Source organism: Akebia trifoliata, chromosome 3, assembly GCF_017979445.1.
Source record: "Akebia trifoliata isolate Shusen 1 chromosome 3, ASM1797944v1, whole genome shotgun sequence".
Taxonomy (NCBI): domain Eukaryota; kingdom Viridiplantae; phylum Streptophyta; class Magnoliopsida; order Ranunculales; family Lardizabalaceae; genus Akebia; species Akebia trifoliata.
The window spans coordinates 59,143,155-59,166,244 of record NC_141377.1 but is presented as its reverse complement, the minus strand read 5'-3'; the positions used below and the strand labels follow the sequence as shown (position 1 = coordinate 59,166,244).

General features: G+C 34.4%; 2 protein-coding genes across 4 annotated transcripts; one reads left to right on the top strand and one right to left on the bottom strand.

Moving 5' to 3' along the window:
• The first annotated feature begins 7,012 nt into the window (after positions 1-7,012).
• LOC147408439 (WAT1-related protein At3g30340-like) lies at positions 7,013-9,120 on the top strand. Of its 2 annotated transcripts, XM_086432907.1 has the most exons (6): positions 7,013-7,085; positions 7,260-7,322; positions 7,428-7,544; positions 7,635-8,049; positions 8,142-8,293; positions 8,375-9,120. In XM_086432907.1, exons 2-6 carry the CDS (start codon positions 7,315-7,317, stop codon positions 8,517-8,519), a joined length of 837 nt encoding a protein of 278 aa, XP_086289033.1. In that variant the 5' UTR covers positions 7,013-7,085; positions 7,260-7,314; the 3' UTR covers positions 8,520-9,120. The 2 variants fall into 2 exon arrangements, with proteins under 2 accessions (XP_086289033.1, XP_086289032.1); XM_086432906.1 differs by lacking the exon at positions 7,013-7,085 and having other exon boundaries at positions 7,095-7,322.
• A 734-nt stretch (positions 9,121-9,854) lies between these two features.
• LOC147408438 (WAT1-related protein At1g43650-like) lies at positions 9,855-22,900 on the bottom strand. Of its 2 annotated transcripts, XM_086437460.1 has the most exons (7): positions 22,490-22,898; positions 22,320-22,388; positions 16,853-16,969; positions 15,258-15,492; positions 14,146-14,304; positions 13,860-14,011; positions 9,855-10,254 (listed from the first exon to the last, which is right to left on the bottom strand). In XM_086437460.1, exons 1-7 carry the CDS (start codon positions 22,678-22,680, stop codon positions 10,131-10,133), a joined length of 1,047 nt encoding a protein of 348 aa, XP_086293586.1. In that variant the 5' UTR covers positions 22,681-22,898; the 3' UTR covers positions 9,855-10,130. The 2 variants fall into 2 exon arrangements, with proteins under 2 accessions (XP_086293586.1, XP_086293587.1); XM_086437461.1 differs by lacking the exon at positions 14,146-14,304 and having other exon boundaries at positions 22,490-22,900.
• Between the last annotated feature and the right edge of the window lie 190 nt (positions 22,901-23,090).

Here is a 23,090-nt window from a genome sequence, read left to right as displayed (position 1 = left end):
TATTGCTATTGGCACTCCAATTTTTTACTTATTAAACTCCAATTAAGAGAGAGCAATTAAGAGAAAGAGAGAATTGCTATTGGCACCCTGACTTTAACTTATTGCACCCCAATTTTTACTTATTATACTTCGATTTTAATGGTTCGCAATTGAGATAACCAGCGAACTTTGTCTTCTTCTCAGTGAGAGATTGAGAACTTATACAGTAAAGTTAAGGTTTTGAGAGAAAATGAAACAACTGAGAGGAGATTTAGGGTTGCAGATTTTTTTTCTTCATGTTTTTCGTTTAAAATGATGTGAGGGAGGTGGCACTAAATAACAAAGAGCTTATGGAGGGCGTTGTAAAAATGAATAAGTTATTCACGTAAAGCACATAATTAGATCTCAGTTGTTAGATCGAACGCGATCTAACAACACAAACCATCAGGACGTCTTTTGTCAGTCTTATTTTAATTTACTTTTAAAATATTAAATAAAAATACTTTAATACTTGTAAGGGATAAAAGTGGCATTTAAACCATGTTACATGAAAAGAAGAGGCTAAAATTGACATTTACAAAAAAATATGGGATCTAATAGGGTTTATTGAAAAAGATGAATAGTGATAATGGTGGAGGAGCTTTAAATATTCTCTCTCTACTTCAAATATAAAACAATTAATAGTGATTTTAAGGTGTTTCTGGATGGTTGGAGTTGTTATGAAGAATTGAAATCGTAGTTGGTTATTAGAACTTCCTTGCAATCGTAGTGGTGTCTTCATTGTAACCAGTTTATTGGCTCTCTCTCTCCTTTTTTTTTTTTTTTTTTTAATTTATTTTTATTTGCTTTAATCCTTTGTTGCTTAAGTACTAAGAAAGGTAGAAAAAAAAATGTTGTTGGTGACATGGGTGGAGCTGGGATTTTGTCTATGTGGGGGGGAAGGGGGGTAATTAAGAACTTATTAATAATTTAAATTTTATTTGATAAAATCTACCAAAACCAACTTCTACCATATGTATATGCAATAATGTAATGACATGGATCCCCACTCCAAGGTTTGGTTACCATTGACTTGTGATCAAAATATAAGAACTCGTCAAAAACAATTGTGAAAACTTATGCATATAGATTAGTGATTGATTTTTTTGTGGAACCAATATGAACATTTTGTATAAATGCTATGTGTTAATGACATACCGTGGAGTGGAGTAACCATGTATGATCTAGTGCCACAGGGTTATAAAGAAATTTTGTTTGAAAACTTTGAACAAAAAAATGTTAATTTTTACTGTTGTATTTTAGTTTAAATTTGGGAGTTCAATAACCATGTATTTTTAACACATTTGATTAGACTCAATTATTATTATTATTATTTTTTGTCTTTTAGAATCAATGTTTTTCAGGAAATCTAGAAGATTATGGGGTTGGATTGCAAATTTGATAATCCATATAGGCCCAACGACCTTAATAAGATTTGAAATCTTCTAAATTAATCATGCTAGCCTAATTAATAAAGGATGGTTTGTTCACTAACAAACTTGATAAAGTAAGGGATTTTTGTAATAAAATTGCAACCTATAGGTCTGCCGAGGAAAGCTCTCTTCAAAAAATTTTAAATTATTCAAAAGTCCTTTTAAATCATAGACATTTTTGTGTGGGCGAACTCTTAAGAAATTATTTTAAATTATTAATAACCTCTTAAGGTTTTTAATATTCGGGTGAGGCAATAAGAGATTTTAGAAACTTTTGTGGGGGCAAATTCGTAGAAAATTAATTTTTCATTGTAAATTACTAATTACTCCTTATGGTTTTAAAAAGTCTTGTGGGGGCAACTGCCTCCATTGCCCCCACTGTAAATCCACCCCTGGTTGGTGAGGTCATCTTATCACATGGACCATGGAAGGTAGGCCCATAAAATGATGACCATACACAATAGCTACAAGAAAAAAAAATTGTCTCAGGCAAACATGATAGGATCTGGGAAATATATGAATCTACGACGATCTCAAAGACCAGCTAATATTATGGATCTCACTATGAAAGGAAATAATGGATGATGAAAAGAATAATTGTGAAACTAAAGATAACACCATAGTTTTTAGACTAAAATCACTAATGTCCATCAACTTGAGTCAACTAGACAACTCATGATTCGGTTGAAAAAATCTACATAAAAATAAGAATATATTTAACCAAAACTCTTTGAAAAAGATAGGGGTAGAGCTAAGAATTAGTCATTTGAGATTGGTTTCAAAGTTTCTGTGTTAATGAGAGTGATAAAATCCTTTCCTAATTTTTTATAGAGAGACCTTTCTACAAGATTCCTATGAAAAAGCAATTGCTCTCTTTTTCATTCTATTCTTTCTTCTTTTGTTATGCTAAACCCTCTCCTCCCCTCCCCTTCTTTATGTATTTATATATTGTTGGTATGAATTTATTAACTGTTGTGTGATAAAAATAGTTGGTAGAAGTAATATAAGGGGAAAGTTACTTACTTCACCTTGCAAGAGGCACTTCTTTCAAAATTCCCCTTACTTTTGGGCCTCTCACCTTAACAAAAAGTTTTAAAGAGCAAAAAATTCCCTTCTTTATCTTCTTTTAACATACTTGAGTTTTTTAATGGGGATTACAATCCATTCTGATAATGTGTGACCATGAATGATGAACGTAATGAAAATTTCAATCTATTTGGACAATTTGTGAGAATAAATAACTAATAGAAAGTGACATACTCATTATGTTAAAGATTTAGTCATAACATTTGAACCAAGTGTCAATCTCACCACTAGGATATATACATTTTAGGTAGTTGAAAAAGATCAATCTAGTGTCAGGGCTCAAAAAATGGAAAAAAATAAAAAATAAAAATCTAAATCTTTCACCTTGACAATTGGAAACGTTGACCTCAAGAATTTCAATTTTTCGAGCTTGACATTGGATATATCCTCTTGAAATTTTTTATATAAACCAAAAAATTTATCAAATTCTTCAAAATTATTAGAATATACATAACTTGTATCTATGCGCTTCATATTTGCCTGAAGTTCGCTCCTAGAAATATGGCCATTCCTACACCCTCACATCAATCCCACGAGTCTCTTATCCATTCTCATTCGATTACGACGAGGAAGCAAGTTAAAATAGAAAAACCCATATTAGGTTTAGGGATAATCAGGCTCGAACTAGATTCTCCGTGCATTGTTAACCACCATAAATTGTCGAAAATGGATTGCAATCTACATTAAAAAATTCAGGTATGTTAAAAGTGAGGAGAAAATGGTATTTTTGGTACCTTAAAACTTTTGTTACAGTGAAGGGGCACTAAAAGAAAAAGTTTACTAAGGGTATGTTTGATTGCATGGAAAGTCACTTTCCATGGAATTTGAAATCCATGGAAAATTAGTTGTGGAAAATAGGTAGGGTTGGAAAATCAAATTCCATTGTTTGATTTCACTTGGATAAAATCATAGAAAAAAATATGGGAAAAAATAAGAAGAGGAGAAGGAGGATGTGGCGACGACGAGGGCGACGGTGGCGGCGACGACGACGGCGGCGGTGACGATAGAGGCGGTGGCTGCTACGACGACGATGGTGGAGGCGGTGGTGGCGTCGACGACGACGACGACGGTGGCGGTGGCGACGATGAAGGTAAGTGAGAAAAATGGGGGGAGAACTTGGTGGTGGTGGTGGCGGAGGAGGTGAGGGATGGAGAAGAAGAAAAATAAGAAGAGAGAGAAGGTGGTCGGAGACGGAGCCGACGGCGACGGCGATGACGACGACGGCAAGGTTAGTGTAATGGTAGTGGTGGTGGTGGTGGTGGTAGGGAATAATTGATGATGGAAAACATGGGTGGATTTCATTTTCCCACCCATATGGGTGGGAAAGTGAAATCCATGATTTAGTGGACTTTTTGAATGGGGTGGAAAATGAATTCCATTTCCATGTGCAATCAAACACTTGAAAAATGTCATTTTCCATGGAAATTGATTTTTCACCTTATTTTTCATGTGCAATCAACATACCCTAATTGGGCGACAAAGTCAACATCCAAAAATAAGGGATGATTTATATATAAAAAAAGTCCCTCCCATAGGGTGCACGTGCCTTTAGTATAAAGGGCAACAATAGTTACTCAACTATGGTTCAATAAATGAAGTACTCCTCCACTAAAAGCAATTATCCATATTCCGTGCAACTCATTCAGTACTAGTTCATTGAATATGATAAAATTGATGATTATTGCGCGCATAATGAAATGGTTGACATGAACACAAAGAATCAATCCATGAGACCATTGCTCCTTTTTCCAATTAGGTTTCACTACTTATGTTAATTTGATGAGGAATTATTAGTTTACATCAATTTCCAAGTGGATCATTAGTGAAGGCAATGTGGTTCCCACCTTCATTACTGACACTCTCAAAGCATGGAGAAAAGATCATATTTTTTTCATTTCTACAAGTTCCGACAAGAAGTTTAATCGACAATTCTTTTTTATCTATATTATTGTGAAAATCACTATTCATTCATACTTATTCAAAAAATAAAAAAATATAATAACAAATGAATGCAATAATTAATAGTTTCTTCATTTTAATATTTAACATATTAAGTCATATGTAGTTAATGCAATATTGTTATTCTTCTTTCCACATTGGATTCTCAATACTAAGCATATGTGTAGCAAAATGTTGTTGATCTTCAGTTTCACACTCCATATGATAGTTTATATTATTTTGATTACTTAATGGGTGTGTTTTAATGTTTGTTTTACCATAACGAAAATAGATTAATTTTCACATTTATCGAAATATTTCGTTTCCAAACTAACTGAAATTAACATTGAAATCAAAATGTAATACCCTGGTTAACTAAATTTAAATAAAATAGTAAAGTACCCAAAACAGAAATATCATAAAATAGTTAAAAAAAAACTAAAATAAACAAGATTGAAAAATTACTACAAATAGTTAAGTTCAACTTCAAATTAAAAATTAATCACCGAATAAATTTTTTTCATTCATCTTAGGAGTGATGTCAATTGATTTGGCATCGGGCTTAAATTCAAGTTTCTTAATTGGTATTATAATAACAATTATAATAATCATTTGCAAAGTTATCCCTCTTAAAAGATAGGGTGAGTGAATAGATTATTATTTGTTGTTTCGATCTTATTTTTTCCTTATCCAATCACAATAGAAAGCAATGTTTTAAAAACCGGACGAACTGGTGGTCTGACCCAGTTCGACCAGAATTTGTAATAAAATTGATTCAGCTAATGAATCGTTGGTTTTTTTAGTGTTATCCTTTCAGGAATATAAATATATTTATATATGTTATTAAAGTTTTAATAAATATACAATGGGCAAATTGAACTAGAGTACGGTTGTGATACGACCAATTTGACAAATATTCGATCCAATTTTTAAAACACTGATAGAAAATCCTCTAGGACCTATTTGTATTTGACATCGATGCAAATGAATTGCATCGATGACATGATGATTGAGATGGGTGAAATGATTCATAGGGCAAAGAAGCTCTTAGTGGTGCTTATCACAACAATCTTATCTCTGCCCTAGGTACTACCCTAGGACCTATATCATGGAAAGTTTGAGCATTTTCACCTGATGCTGCCTTTGCCCACCCTGCCCAGGATTCTTGTTCATAAAGATTTGATCACAATTAACCAGACCTGAAAGAAAAAAAAAAGATTTGGACATCAGGAAAAATCTACAGTCCAATGACATCCAATAAACCAATAGATAGTGATATGTGGAATACTTTTCCTACTCTTTTTTTTTACTTTAAAAAATGGTTGGGTGTTGAGGAGAAGCCTCAACCAAACAATTGTGGAAAAACTTTTCTTCCTAAAACAAGCATATATATATATATATATATATATATATATATATATATATATATATATATATATATATATATATATATATATATATACTCCTACTCAGATTCTACACTGCTTTCTTAGTAACTTTAAAGCCTTTGAATTTTCTTTTTTCTTATTTATTTATTTTTTTTATAAAAAAGAAGAAGAAGACACAAGACAGTCTTTCTTCAGAAGCTAATATTGTTCCTAATTCTCTTACAAGTCATGCTTTAAACCATATTTATGACAAGTGGCTTATAATTTGATATTCAAATGAGCATCTTCTGACCATCACCAACAACAGAGCCTTTCTCATACATCTGAGGCAGGTTAATTGAATCATGTGTTCCCCACGTTTAATGCGTTTAATTATATATCGTCGATATTATACTATAACACAGAAATTAATTTAAAAAGAAAAAAAAAAAGGAAGGACAGGAGCATCCATTATCTTAAAATATTACAATCCTATTGTAGATTTGACATATTGTTCTCCCTCACTTCCCACGTTGTAGAAATAAGGGAGTTGCCCATTTTTCTCTGGAAAGTATTAGATGCCCATGCAGAAGAGAGAGAGAGAGAGATGGTTTGCCGGGCCTTATCCTCCATCCCACTGTAAAGATGCTAATGTTTATGATTTATGGTCAGATTAATAGCTAAACAGACTTGATTGTCACGAAGAACATTAACAATTTTACTAAAAAATAAACTTGTGGCGAATCTCAAGATTGGACTAGTTGGAGGACATCATGTGATGATGCAAGGGGGGACTTGAGCAAACTGGTTCCCACTAATCTTCAACCCATTTGAAAGGATCTGTTAAAAGAGGGATAAAAGAAGAGAGAAAATATTTTTAAAAGCCAAAGTTGATATTTGATAGCTTAAAGTATTGATGTGATCTTGAAAGAATTTAATCTTGCTTTCTTCCCACTTATTCTACAACCCATCAGTTGAAGCCTACAAATGCAGTGTTCAACCCAAGGAGTTGAGAAAACAGAGAAGGGTCAGCAAAAAATCTATCCAAATCAGATGGCTAAGATTAGTTGGTTGAATGAATGGCAACCTGTTTTTGTAATGGTAGCCATTGATTTTGCCTTAGCTGTCGTTAATTTGCTTCTTAAGAAGGTACTTAATGAAGAAATGAATCATTTAGTTATCATCACATACAGAACATCGATTTCCGCTATTTTCTTGGCCCCTATAGCTACTTTTGGGAAAGGTTCTTCCTAATGTTCATTCTCTTGTCTTGAATTCATATATTCTTTTTTATTTATTTTTAAGAATGTATTATTAGCTAGTATGCCTAATTGTGGAAAACTCATTGAGCAAACTCGTGACTCAACATGCCGACTTGTCACACAAGATTAAATTATAACACATGCTTTGTTTGCAGGAAAAGCAGGCCTACTGTCACTGCAGGAATCTTATGTCATCTGTTCTTCAGTGCAATGCTCGGGTCAGTAAATAAATCTGAGCTTTTCCTCAATTAGATTCATTAGAATTGATGGTATTTATCCTCATTATCATCTATAAGTTATAAAGAAGTATGGGTTTCTTGTAGGGCGACCCTCACACAATATTTCTTCCTTCTTGGAATTCAGTATACATCGGCTACCTTTGCGTGCGCCTTTGTCAACATGGTACCTGTGATCACTTTTATAATGGCTTTGCCATTTGGGTATGTTTAGATATTATGCCCCTTAGATTCTTAAACTAAAATATTTTCGGTAACTAATCTTTTTGTTGCTTAACATTTCTACTACTTCAGGTTAGAGACTTTGGACATGAAGAGCAAGGCCGGAAGAGCAAAGGTGTTGGGTACAATAGTTTGTGTCGGCGGTGCCATGTTACTGACTCTTTACAAAGGAATGCCATTAACAAATCTATCACATTCCAGAGCAATAACCCATATGACGAATCAGGTCAATGTATTGAATCCAAATAAGAAGGCTCATAGATGGACTATTGGTTCGATAGCCTTGATTGCGGGCAGTCTCTTCTGGTCTTCGTGGTTTCTTATTCAAGCTAGAATAAGCAAGAGATTCCCATGTCAGTATTCTAGCACAGCTATCATGTCGTTCTTTAGTGCCATTCAATCGTCTATCTTAAGCTTCATCATACATAGGGACATTTCTATGTGGATTCTAAAAGGGAAAATTGAAATCTTAACCGTCTTATATGCTGTAAGTATGCCTTTCTATTGCAACAAGTTACGATGTTTATTACAAACTAAAGTTCTAAAACATCGTTCGTTCGATGTTGTTTGGGGGTACAGGGGACGGTTGGTTCAGGATTATGCTTTGTTGGGATGTCATGGTGTGTGAAGAAAAGGGGTCCCCTCTTCACTGCGGCATTCAGCCCCCTTATTCAGATAATTGTAGCCATTTTCGATATCTCAATTTTACATGAACAACTTCATCTTGGAAGGTGGGGATCTTCGACTTCTCTTTAAATAACAATAATTATTGAATACTAACATTTACTTACATTGGAATTGTGAATGAACAGTGTCTTGGGATCAATCCTTGTAATTATTGGACTTTATATTCTTTTGTGGGGTAAGAGGAAAGAAGCGAATTCTTGCATTACCAAACCAATCCAAACAGTGGATGAAGAACGAGCTGCTGAAGTACCACCAGAACAACTCATCTGATAACAAGTTACTTATTATGGCCTTCAATGCGTCCGGCTTCTTAGGCCATCTGAGTTACAAACAAGTCTTAGTTTCATTTTAATTGGATTTTCTTGATCTCTATAACTTTTCCTTGTCTAAACAGTATAATCCATTTTTGTTAATGTCTGGAAAATGGAGTAAAACAGTGAAATTACATCGACAGTGTATTATAAACAACTGTTGTTAGACATTTGAGATGGGTGTTACTTAAAAGACATAAAAAATGAAGCTATGTGTGAAGATAACAATGAGGGTATCTCTGTCCTTTGCTACATGAACCAAACTCATTTCTCTTTGCTACACTTCAGCACGTTGATTTGGAGGCAAGCTTGGCATTTCGTTTCGCTGTCCCAAGAGAAAGGCATACAATCCTTATATGATCAAAAGCATGGAACTAACCTTGAGGTAATCTGTATGTTTCCTCAAACCCTAACTGTCATGTTGATGGAGAGCCTCAATTGTGAGTTGAGGTTAGAAAATTCCTAATATATATATAATACTAAAACTATCATTTCTCATCTTCTTCACATACTTAGATATTTCACCAAGGACTGCAATAATTTCCAACGATTTTTGACAGATTGACAAATGGAGAATGCTATAATACTAAATTTTAACATTTAGATGTACTTTCTAATATATTTTGATAGGGCATAAAATGGGCAAGATTTTATCTGAAATTCGGGTGTTCCAAATATGAATTCAACGGGTTTGGACCATTGGAGTAGATCCAAATAAAAATATGGGTTGGATATGTGTTGATGTCCCTTGACCCGAATCAGATCCAGGTCAGATAAGGATCCATCACTATTCTGTATGATGTGTTTAAAGATTGTGCATGGTAACGAGGGCTTATAAATAGGGTTGTGGTCTTTGTCCGACGTTAATGAAGTATATACTTTCGCATCAAGGTGTTAAAAAGGAAAGAGGCTAGGATGGAAGACTATAGTCATCTCAAATAGCAGACAAGATAGTTGAAGACATGGAATCATAAAAATAGGTACACTAGGTTATATTCTTTATCTATTGATCGTGCATTAGAATGCTAGATAATTGTATGACGGAAATTCCTAGAAGTGGTATCCGAGCTATCAGAGGAAGAGATCAAAGAAATAAACTTGTATAATTCATCAAGATCTACCTAAGTAACACAAGATGTTTGTTTTATATATTTTTTGGATTATTATTGATTTTTCTTTTAAAGGTTTAAATACATTTTTTTTTTAATATATTCTTTTTCTTTAAGTAAGTTGAAATGAATGCCTGAACATGCATAAGCTACTTAAATCAAAAGGGATATAATCCATAAATATGCTCATTTAAGGCTGGACCTAAACTTCTATTAAATCCATTACATGAAGTCACAATCAATTATACTTGCAAGTTACAACAAAATTCGGCTTAGACTCATAGCTCAGCTGGTTTGACACTTTTCAAAAGCAACTTTGAGATCATGGGTTCAAGTCCAGCTTACCCATCAAAAAGAAGAATAAAAATAGAAAGTTACAATAAAATTTGTTGAACTTTTCTAAAAGGCAACACAATTTCTAACATTGGAGGAGAACGGCCCTGGGTATTGGCTACAAATTTTCAACTTCCCCCATCTTCGGTACATGCATTGGGTGGAAGAGGCACGCTTGGCGATGGCGAGTCATTTCTCTTTCCCCATAGAAAAGCATACAATCCCACTATGATCATAACCATGCCCAATAGACTGCAATTTCACCCAAATTTTATAGTCAAACATTCATTAACTAAGTGGTTGCAGTGAGCATAAATGGTGGCTGCAATTAGCCTGGCACTAAACTTAGACTTCAACCAATTGAAGTATTTTAGTAGGGTAGTATTATTAGGGAACTAGCAAGTAAGGCCTTCAAGTATACAATGCCTTTAAAGAAATAAAATAAAACTTTTATTTCCACACCATCTTTTACTTATAACACACTAGTCCTTCTTCTCGAAAGAACTTGTCTAAGAGGTTCCCCTTTCTTTCTAGTCTTGAAGTTTTCTTCTTTTAAGGTCTTCTAGAAAATCTTAGGAAAAGAAGATTCAAGAGAAAATGATGCTTGGCATTTTTTAAATATTATTTGGAGTGTTGTTTGTCATTCCATGAATTGATATATTATATGAAAAAAAATGGTGTGTAAATAAATTTTTTCACATGATAAGAATCGGATGAGACTTGATCAACTCAATCTCGTCCAAATCAGATCCTTTGACAGCCATTCAAGTCACATTTGATATAACACCACAAAATTTTATTATGTATATCAAGAAATTAATTCAACTGTATTGACCTACTTTCCTATTTATTTTTAAATAAAATATTAAAAATAAATCGTGTTATTATTAGTCTAAACTAATGATTTTTAAGATGGAGAATTTGACAAATGAAATATAAAATTTGAGAAATCTTACTATGATTATGATTAAAGAATTAAAACATTTAGTCAAAGTAGATACAATATAAAATTTTATATGAAGCCCTTTTAGTCAAATGGACGTTACCCTTCAATTTAAAAGCATCGAAAAATATAATTTAAATTGTAAGCACGCTTAAATACAAATTTAATATGATAAGTTATGAAAATATTAATTTTATTAAGAAAACTTAGTGCATAAGGAGTATTTGAATCAATAGAGAAAAATCGATGAGAAATTTCGAAAATTTGATAACACAGTTCGAATTGGTCTAATGTAACGAAAATAACGGAGAAAAGAAAAATATATGAAAAAAATAATAATATTTACTTTTTTTATATTATTAAAATATTAAAATATTAAAATAAATTATTTTATAAAATTGGATTTTATTATAATTATTTATATAAGAGAGATGGATTTGAAATTATTGAAATGTTAAAGAGATAAGGTATAATTAATATAAATATAAATATTATTATATTATAATATATTATAAATTATAAAGTGTTAATAGATTAGATACCCATGTGTATTAATTTTATATATTATAATATAATATAATATATTATATTGTATTATTATATATTATAATATAAGTTGATGTTCATTCATATATTGAGAGAGAAAAACAAAAATAAAGACGAGTGAGTTTTGATAGTTGGTTTGTGTACATTATCTTCGATCGAGATTTAAATGTGTTTTGGACGTGAATTAAGATTCGACACTGAAGAACAAAATATCCACGACGTCAAAATTTACTTAGTAATCAGATTATTTGATCGAATCATCGAGAAAATTAACTAGAAAAATTCTTTGTATACTGTAGGAATTGTAAAACCTAACTATAAAGGTAGCAACTTATAATTTCAAATTTGTAATATAGTCTCAATGAAATTTGTAATTTTGATAGTTAGTTTCAAATTTATTATTGATTTAAAGTTAAAATTCATGTATCGAATTGTATAATAATTCATTTTATATGTGTTTCTCTGATATTTTAAAGTTGTAGAATAAAAATAAATGAATTTGGGTGAGTGTAACCAGAAATCAATTTGTTTAAAAATTGATTTTCATAATAATTTTCGGAGAGTGTTTATTTAAAAAAAAACGGTTAAAATATTTTGTTTTGAAAATGTATTTTCATTGGGTAGTAATCTAAAAAAATGATGAAATGTTTAAGTTTAAAATAAAATTGATTATGAAAGTCTTAATTGTTTAGAATCGAGAATGAGATTTCGATTGGTTGAAATCGAGAATGGGATTCTCGGTCGTATGTGCTTGTGTTGAGGAATTTTCAGATTTAGAGTGCTTTTAAACATTGTGTAATAAAACATGTGATCCAATTAGGATGATAACCGTGGGACAGTGGTTCTGCATGTTTACTGATTTTGATATATTATTGTATGTTTATAATTCTAGAATATTTGGGAATGTCATCACACCTGCAAATTTATTTTAATTTATTTAAAATAAATTTTGAGAAATATAATAATATTTTTATTATCCACTAAAGGGGTAATAAATGCCTATACGATTAATCGCTAACTTTTTTTGGAAGCAACTAATTAATTTAAAATAATAGGGGTTTTTGATATTCTCTCCGATAGTATGAGATATCATTTGAGAATATCATTATACATACTATTCGAAAATTTTCTATCTTATTTTTATTGAAAAACAACAAATTGTACTATAAAGATAATTTGTAAATGACTAGACTGATTGAGGACACATGCAACCTTATATGTATAATGAAATTGACATGTCTAATGATCATTACAATTTATAGTAGTCAAACGATTGATCTCTGTTAGGGATCAACAGTCAACTTGAGCCGAAAAACATGGTTAATCAATTATGATAAATTGTCAGACCAACCATAAAATTAATTTCTAACTGTAAGTTTCATACTGATTAAGTACTAGAACATCGATATACAGATTGATACTTTTGTATCGGTTGTGTGCCTTGTCATTCTTATCAAATACACCACCATGATTGATATTCTTATGATATGTTTATCTTTATCTTTATTTTATTATGAGATGAAGATATTGTATTATTGTTTTATTAAATATTAGTTTGTTTTGAGTACTATTCATTTTGTTTATTTATTTAAAAATCTGCATTATTTATAATAGATTAGCTTGTTTATTCATTCATATTAGGATTATTAATTTGACATGTGAATTTACTATTGAGTATCTTCCCTATTATTCATCCTACCAACAAAACATTACAGATGTCTCAGTTATCGAGATGCTTATTCCTGATGGAGAACATTATATAGAAAAATCACAAAATCAAGACAATGAATATCATTTTTGTTATATGTGAATTGAAATTAGAGTTTAATGAAATTATTTTGTGTAATTTTGAATTTATTTGTATATATTAGAATTTTGTGTATTGTGTTTATTTGTATGTATATGTCTAAAGAGTGAGAGTTAATGTTTATGACGTAGACAATTGTTGATCGATATGAGCTATATAATTAATCTATATACACTTTTGGGTTGTAATTATAATTATGTTTTTTTTTAAGTAATATATATTCGTTATGATATGGTTGTTGGAATGCAGTGGATATATGAATTTTGATTATATAGATATATTTATACAAGTGAAAATTTTTTCATAAGTCAAATTTTTAGAGGAAATTCTATCGAAATTATTTAGTAGAAATTCATATCGTAATTTTACTTTGAAGATCTTAATTTTGATAAAAAAATTTCACTCCACTCTCAGTATTTGAGAAAATCTAGATCTTAAATCGGGGACATAACATTTAAAATCCATTTTTTATAACAAGAAGTTTTCTCACACTAATTTTTTTTTCAAATTAAAGAAATTAATTTAAGAAAGAAAGTTATCAATGTTATTTGAAATAGAAACCTTCCAACAGTGATGGCGTCACCAAATAGGAGAGCTTCAGAGATGGCTACAAAGATTAAGGAGAGCGGATTGAACATGGAGGGATATGTGGGACCTTTCTTTGCAATGGTCCACATCATTAAACAAAATGATGCACCAGTGGCCAATGCTCCCTGAAAGCATCATCATTTGTGTAGATAATTAATTAGATATCATCTTACATTAATTATATATTAAATAATTTCTTATCAATCTATCTAATTTATAGATTTTTAGAATTTAAATCATTTCCATCGAATTTTCATACCGAGTAAACAATGGTTAGAAGTTGCAAATCCCATTTTAATCTCCATGAAACCTTACTTCTGTCTAATAATAAGCCTATCACCACTGATTGCAAGGACGCCATAATGCAAGTTAGCACTGTTGTACAATACTTTGAGGGGTAAACTTTTGCAAGCTTAACCTGAATAGGAGAGGAGAGGAAAGGAGAGGAGAGAGAGAGAGAGATTAGGCTATATTTCATCTTCTTACACATGGTTTGAAACCCGAAAATCAATTCGGCTGTCCATTGAGTTGAGTCGAGTCAACAACTGTTGTTGACTCATACAAGCCATGCGATATATATATCAAAACAGTCATGATAATATGACTCGCTGGGTGGCATACTCAATTGACTCCTTGACGTGGACAAATTCAGGAACTGTAGATCTGTACGTATCAGGATACATTTTTTTATGGAACACTGCAATTGTGTATCCTGAGACATTCAAATCCATGGTTCCCAAATTTGTCACGTGAGGGAGTCAATTGAGTGTGCATTTGCTTTACTGCAAACTTTGATCCAACATTTGTTAGGATTTGAAATATCAAAATCACTTCTTTTGTTTTTGGACGGTCTCATTAAGAGTTGTCAATCATCCTAAAAACTATCAAAATTACACTCAACTCCATCTATAATTCCATATGCGTGTGTGCATGTGTTCTCAACCATATATCAATGGAATTGAATATTTTATTATGGTTTAATTTGCTGATTAGAAATTTTTTTCTCAAAGAAAAGTCAATCTTGAATTAACTAATCACATGAGCCCACATGTATTGTGGACACCTCCAACTTACCAAAATATCCACATTAAGGGTCTTATAATTAATTGTTCCAAGATTCTGTGAAATTTCTTATTGAATTGACCAATCACATGAGCCCTCACTTAGTGTGAGCATCCCCAATTTATCAAAATATTCACATTAAGAGTCCTCCAATTGGTTGATCTAAGATTTTATGAAATTCCTTATTGAATTTTTTGTAAGAAAAAAAAATCTCTTAGTGACATTATATCTCTATAATCAACTCTAGATTGGATTCTTAAGATTAGCCAATGAGTGTTAACTATAGAATAAATCGAATATTTTGCATACCTGCACTAAAAACCATGTAGCGTAGCTAAAGCAGCTACCCATCAGCATGAAAGAGCCACGTACCCAAGCATGCTCAGTATTCTCAGCGGTTTGGTGTGTGTGAGCATGATGAGATGGCCTTATGTAGAAAGCTTTTCCATGATAGAGGCCGTAAGTCAAAGCTCCCCCCACACACAATAACGTTCCTACTATCTTCACTCTGCCTCCTTTGCTTCTTAATCCTAATTTCTCTATTCTGAATAAAACAAGTCAAGAATTCCCAAAATTGCATTTTATAACAATAAACTCCATATTATGCATAATGTTCAAGACTTCATTGGATTCGTTAGTATCTCTCTACAATCATATGTCTTGTATGGCATGTGTTGAAGTGTGAGAGGAAGGTTTCAATCTTCCACCATAGGTTCATACAATTTAGATTCTGTGACCAAATGACTATTGGATGATGTGACTGTACAATAAATTGCCGGTATATACTAGTGTTATCATACTCTTTTTATATTGAATGGCACCACCTAAGGTTGCATTGCATTGGAGGTCACGCACACAAATATCAATTCATTTTTAACATTTCCAATCTAATTAATATTTTACTTGAAGTTGAAAAATCTAGATTATTCATTCGTATTAATGATTCACACAACTCTAATTTGTATAGATATTACTTAATAATATTAGAACAGATTGAGTTTTATTTTTATTTTTTATGGCAATCATCATGTTAAGCATAAATTTCAAGATTACCATCAATGTAAAAGCTTACATGAAGGGACCTTATCACATTTTAAAAACCAAATATGTCAAATTGGTCGAACCACCACGGTGGAACCCTTGTTCAATTTGGTTGGATCAGTTAATGTTACCTAAGAACTTTAAAATATATTTAGATTTGTCAGAAATTACCTTTATTTATAATCATAAATGAGTGATATAGCAAGAAAACTGACATTAAGTCCGATTTTTAAATGCAAATTGAACTTTTATTAGATTAAAAAACATGTAAGAATGGAATTAATGATATTTTGTAAGGGTGGGTCTACAAAATGGGCAAGTCTTTACACGTACAGTCTATAAACTTGAACTCCACATGCACATCAAGGTGCAGATATGGTCCATCACATTTTACGGAGTTATCCTAACAATTCAAATATAGGGTCGAAAGATATAATTTAAAAGTATTTAACGAAATATAGGGTAGTAAGATATAATTTAAAAGTATTTGAGCAAAATTTAATTTTGGGTGATAATAACCTTGAAGCAAAATTGAGAAAATATTTAATTTAATTTTAATTTCTTAGCAAATTTGGACAAAGTCCAAGTAGATTTGAAATCATGGTGAAAAGGATTGAATGAACTAATGATTATCATTATTATTTTAATAATCGGACTAATGATCTTGTCTAAGGGCTAATCCCGAGACACATGTAACGTCTGCACATCACACACACTATGAGAAATTAATGCTCATATTGAGTATCGAACTGACAAACTACGGGCATTAACTATTTATAGGTCCGAAATTGCCATTGAGCCAATTCCTCGAGATTACGACTTATTAATATTATTATTATTATCATTAAAAATCTCTTATTTACCTCATAACCATGGACAGGACAAAAGTGATAATTGGAATCAAATTAAGGAAATTGGCAGCATACGTGGCTGTGGTGTCTCTCAAACCGTAATAGAACAACCCCATAGCCATTGTTACCCTGTTTCGTACAAATAAAAAATCATAAGATGTGAAAAGGTATTCTAATTATGGATATACTAAGATCCGATTTATCCTTTCTTCTTTTATCTAAAGGAAAATAATTTTGAATTCATGGAAGAGTAATAAGCTGTTGAAAGAAGAGTAAGGTTGAGCTCAATTGAAGTTGATATTGGAAGATTTAATTAGTGATAAAATAAGAGCCACATTACCCTTTTTTAAAATGTAATTTTTTTTTTTACCAACAAAATTATTCATCTGAAAAATGAGATTTCTTGTCAATCATCCTAAAATACTAAAAACTATCAAAATTAATTAAACTCATCTCCAATATGCATGTGTTGGCCATTTCATCGGGTTGAAAACCTAGGGACATCCCTCAATAGGAGATGAAAAACTAAATTTGAGCCAAACGCTTTAAATGGTAGAGAGATGATTGCTTTTTAATTGTTGATAAATCTCGACAATTTGAATTCTTGATCTAGATGATTTAGATCAAGAATCTTAATATAGTTTATGTTAAAATAATTGAGATTGATGATTTATAATCCTTGATCTTGATGATGTCAACCTTCAATCTCAATTGTTCATGTTAAATTGTCGAGATTGTAATTTATATCTCAACAGTTAAAGTGCCAATCTCGATGATTTTGAAATGTCAATGATTAGCTTAGCCAAAAAAAAAAAAAATGTTGATGACTATAAATAATTCATGATCTTGACAATTTGAATTGATGATTTAGAGCTTTGATCTCGATGATTCATGTTTTACATCATTGAGATCGAAGATTTATAATAATCTATAATAATCCTTGATCTTGATGATTTCAACCTTCAATCTCAATTCTTCATACGTTAAATGATCGAAATTAGTGATTCAAGTTCTGAATTATTGATTTCAACTATTGAAAATGGGTTGGGGAACCCGTGGACTGTCACATTGTCGATCTAACACCACAACTATCTAGGTAAAAAATTGTTTTTTGAATTTATCCAAAGAATTAAAAATGGATGGCTATCGAGTATTCAAACTTAAATTTAAAATTCAACGGAGAAAAATAAAGTTTTTTTTTTTTTTTTTATTTTAAATTCATGGAATTTCGTCTGCTACAGCCCATGTGTCACGGCCCTATTCTTCCGAAGCGGGGTCGTGCGGCGCAAGGGGGTCAAATCCACTTGCAAGCCTGTAAAATGATCGTACACCACACACACGTAGCTAGCAAACAAGTAAACGAGGCAACACGAGATAAAGCCCGAAGGCAACTTTGTTGATATAATATTGATTACACGGTGTAACGCGGTATAAAAGCAAATAGATGCGTTACAAGCAATTGATGATCCTATGACACGCGGGACCTCCACGGAGCTGGGCTTCAAGGGCTTCAACAACGTGGGTGTAGGCCGGGGATTGGGACAGCACTGACACCCTTCCTACAAAGTGTATGCTAAGTCTTTACTAGATTTCCAGAAGGAAACATCAAAAGTAGAGGCCGGTCATACTCCCTTATTACGAAAATGCCACTAAGCTAACAAGTGTGCCCTGGCACGGGGCTGACACGTACCCTAAGCTAACAGATATGCCCTGGTACGGGGGCTGACATGGCTTCATAACGAGCCTTACATACTGTTACATGAGTGCTCCCGGGTAGCTCCGGGGCGAGCTTACACCTAACTCTAGGTGACAGAGGATTTGGCCGTTACAGTCTCCCCCACCTATTCTGCAGACGTCCTCGTCGCATTGACCTGGCAAACTCTTCAATCTGCTGCTTGAAAGGTTGTAGGTTCTCTGCACTCTCCTGTGTAGCTTCAAATTCTGTCATCCATGCACTCTTCTGAGTGTTGGAATTGAACAAATTCGCCCAATTCGGATGATCGGCATCGGCAAGATGCCTAAAATACTCCAACGCAGAACTGAATCTCTCCGTTGGCCAAGCTGATTGAGGATGTACACTGCTCGGAAAATCAAGCTGGAATCTAAGTAGTCTGCACGGTCCGTTCCATAACTTTCCTGTGACTCTTGAATCTCTGACGCTGACAACACTCTGAGGTACATCACAATTCTTGCTGACACTCTGACTAAGTGGCTGAGGGGCTTCTTCTGCAACTTGAATCTTACAGTAACCTGATCTCTGACCTAACTCTGAAAAACACTTGGCTGTTCCAAGCTTATCAAACAAGTCGGCACTCTGCTGGATAGGATACTTGTTCTTGATGGTGATCTTCTTCACTGCTCGATAATCGATACAACGTCTCGAAGACCCATACTGCTGCTTGCTCAACTCAGCTAGTCTTGGATGATTCATCCTGTAAGGCCTCTCTATAAGAGGTGTGGCAACAGGTAGCAATTCATTCTGATGATCATTCGACCTACGTGGCTGTAGTGTCTTCGGAAGCAAATTCGCTATCTCATCATCAATTTCTGCTAAAACCTGTGTGGCTTGTGTGGGAGTTGAACTATGGTCCTTTTCTTCGGCTTCAACTCTCAAGGAAGCAAGGTACGGTTGCTTACCTTTCTTCAACCCTTTCTTCACCTGAATGGCTGAAATTAACTTTCCCTCTTCCTTGCCTGTGGAGACGGGAACAAAGCTTGGACATTCACCTAGCATGCCCAAGGTGTTGGCGAATGGCATTGGTACAACCCTGTTCTGTCGCATGAAATCCATCCCAATGACAACTCTGAACTCATCGAGCGAAACTGCGAGTAAATCAAGCTTACCCTTCCATGTACCTATCTTGACGGACACTGACTTGGCCGAACCTTGGATAGGAGTGGCTTGGGAGTTTACAGCTTTCATACGGCTTGAACCCTTATCGAGCCGGATATTGAGACGCTTCGCCTCTGCAGGGGTAATAAAGCTGTGAGTAGCTCCTGTATCAACCATTGCCTGGGTGGTCTTCCCACCAACTTCAATATCGACATACATTAGACCCTTCCGTTTCCGGCTATTCTGAGTCTCAGATGTCTGTTTCATTGCATTCAAAAGATGCAAGGCTCCCATGTGAGGAGAATCTTCATGATCTCGCCCACTCGTACTCTCGTGACTAGGGTCACTCTGGGAAGCTAATAGTGCAGTCAGTTTGGCTCGCTGTGGGCACTTGACTGTCTTGTGAGGCCCACCACACAAAACACATCCATGCTTGTGACGACGCTTGACTGGCGAGGTACTTCTGCTCTGTGAAGGCGAGGAGTTCCGTGATGATCCCGGACTGGAACTCTTTCTATGCCTTCCATTCTTGCCATTCGAAGACTTCTTTGTGTACTCAGGTTGCTGGTAGTAACCCTTCGATTGAGGATGTACATACTGTTGGCTCCCTCCCGCGGGAGTATAATCAGTCAACCGCTCGGCTGCTGCAATTGCAGACGCGAGATCTTCCACACGTTGCCGTTGGAGTTCTGTCTGAACCCAAGGCTTGAGTCCTTCTTGGAATGAGAACAGCTTGTCTTTCTCTGACATGTCACGGATATCAAGCATCAAGGCGGAAAACTGCTTGACGTACTCGTGAACTGTACCTGTATGTTGGAGTTGCCTCAACTTTCTGCGGGCAATGAACTCCACGTTCTCTGGTAAGAACTGGTGCTTCAATTCTTTCTTGAGGTCCTCCCATGTATCGATGGAACATTGGCCACTTTCCATCTTGGTGTACTTTGTCCGCCACCATAGCTTGGCGTCACCTGCAAGATACATAGAAGCAGTTGTTACTTTTACCTCTTCGGAATCCGGACGAGCTGCACGGAAGTACTGCTCCATGTCGAACAGGAAATTCTCGAGCTCTTTCGCATCGCGAACACCATTGAAGGTACGTGGCTCGGGTACTCGCAAGCGCGAGGGAGAAGCTTCACTGTTGGTAGGCCGTTCGTTACCGACGGCGCGAACTAGGAGACCTACTTTTGTAGTGAGCTCTGTAACCTGTTCCTGTAAGACGGCTAGACTGTCTCGGGTATCTTCCTCGAGGGCTGTTACTCTAGCTCTGAATGTCTCGGATCCTTCCTCCAGCGTGCTCTGGCGATCATCTAAATGCGCAATACCATCAACAATACCGGATAGCATACCTATCCTTTCCTCCAATACCTCGATGCGTTCCTTGTTTGTACGTGGTGGTGGTGTGTTTGGAGCGGGTTGGTCCGCGGTACTAGTAGTTCCTCTTGCCATTGTTCGCGTGAACTGAATGGAATCTCGGGGGAATAGCTAGGGGGAATACCAACCTTGCTCAAACAACTGCTGCTCTGATACCAACTGTCACGGCCCTATTCTTTCGAAGCGGGGTCGTGCGGCGCAAGGGGGTCAAATCCACTTGCAAGCCTGTAAAATGATCGTACACCACACACACGTAGCTAGCAAACAAGTAAACGAGGCAACACGAGATAAAGCCCGAAGGCAACTTTGTTGATATAATATTGATTACACGGTGTAACGCGGTATAAAAGCAAATAGATGCGTTACAAGCAATTGATGATCCTATGACACGCGGGACCTCCACGGAGCTGGGCTTCAAGGGCTTCAACAACGTGGGTGTAGGCCGGGGATTGGGACAGCACTGACACCCTTCCTACAAAGTGTATGCTAAGTCTTTACTAGATTTCCAGAAGGAAACATCAAAAGTAGAGGCCGGTCATACTCCCTTATTACGAAAATGCCACTAAGCTAACAAGTGTGCCCTGGCACGGGGCTGACACGTACCCTAAGCTAACAGATATGCCCTGGTACGGGGGCTGACATGGCTTCATAACGAGCCTTACATACTGTTACATGAGTGCTCCCGGGTAGCTCCGGGGCGAGCTTACACCTAACTCTAGGTGACAGAGGATTTGGCCGTTACACCATGGCATGGGTTCATGTTTTTGATTCCCACAAGTTGAGCCGATTAGGAAATTTCCGTTTTTCACAGCGGGTACGATAGAGAAATTTCCTCTATCATTACTGATGTCATTTGTGCCACATGTCAGATGGCAGTTGGACTGTGAATAAAAAAGCATTGGATCCTCTACAGTGAGTTTTCCCTGCAGTACCCTACCTATAATGATATTAGACGATTGAAAGACAGTCACGAATCGTCCATCTTCAAAGCCTTCATCGGACTCAAAAGATTTTTTTTTTTTTCAAAAATAAAAAATTCAAATCTGATCTACCCCATAATCCATTCAAGGCGGATTTGTCTGATTTTGTCTTCAAGATTTCAATCTCTACTAATTACAAGGCACTACAGTCTACAGGGAAGACGTACTACAGACGCTGAAAACAAAATAGGAGTTTTCTCTCTCCACAGAAGAACAGAAGAGAGAGAGAGAGAGATGGTCATTAATGATTTTAATGCGAAATTAAAGCTTAAAAGATTGAAAATAAGGATTTTACCCAACTAAGGCGTTGATGAAGATCCACATTAAGGCCAACCAACTAATTCTTCTCCTTCTTACAACCTCTCTGCATCCAACCAAACATCAAGAACAAAAAATCTATACTAAAACAAATATCGATCGAATTAATTATATAAAACACTAACAAGTAAATGATACAACATATACCTCTCCATGAAGAAGGCAAAGGGCGCTACACATACAGCCGCCACAATATGACGGTAAGTCATGAGAGCAAATGTGAAGCTCCCTTCCTTTAGTATTACAATAGAAAGTAATGGCATTCCTGCCATGAACACCTGTACTACTATCATGCTCAACAGTGCTCTTGATTTCAAAAGATATTCTTTCAATCCCATTTTTTATTTCTCTCTCTTAATTTGTATATTTTGATCTATAGATTCCAGAACTAATATTTGATCGAACAGAAGAATTAAATTAATAGAGTACTACAGATTAAAGGTAGGTTTTAATTTCTTTCTTCCGAACCCTCTCTCTTATAGAGTAAGATGGAGAGTAGACAAAACAACAACAAATAAAAGCAATTTATGGAAGATTAGTTTCTGCATGAAAAAAGTGCTTCAAATGAAAGCTCCAAAAAAAAAAAAAATTACAAGAAACGTTAAACGTCAACATTACATAATTAAAGCACATTTGTGATGCTTACGCCACATGTATCAAAATAGAAATAATGAATAAAGTGAAGATTCTTTTTTCCTTTTGTTCATCAAGATTTCTTAAAGGCGAATCATGGACTTGAAGATATCGA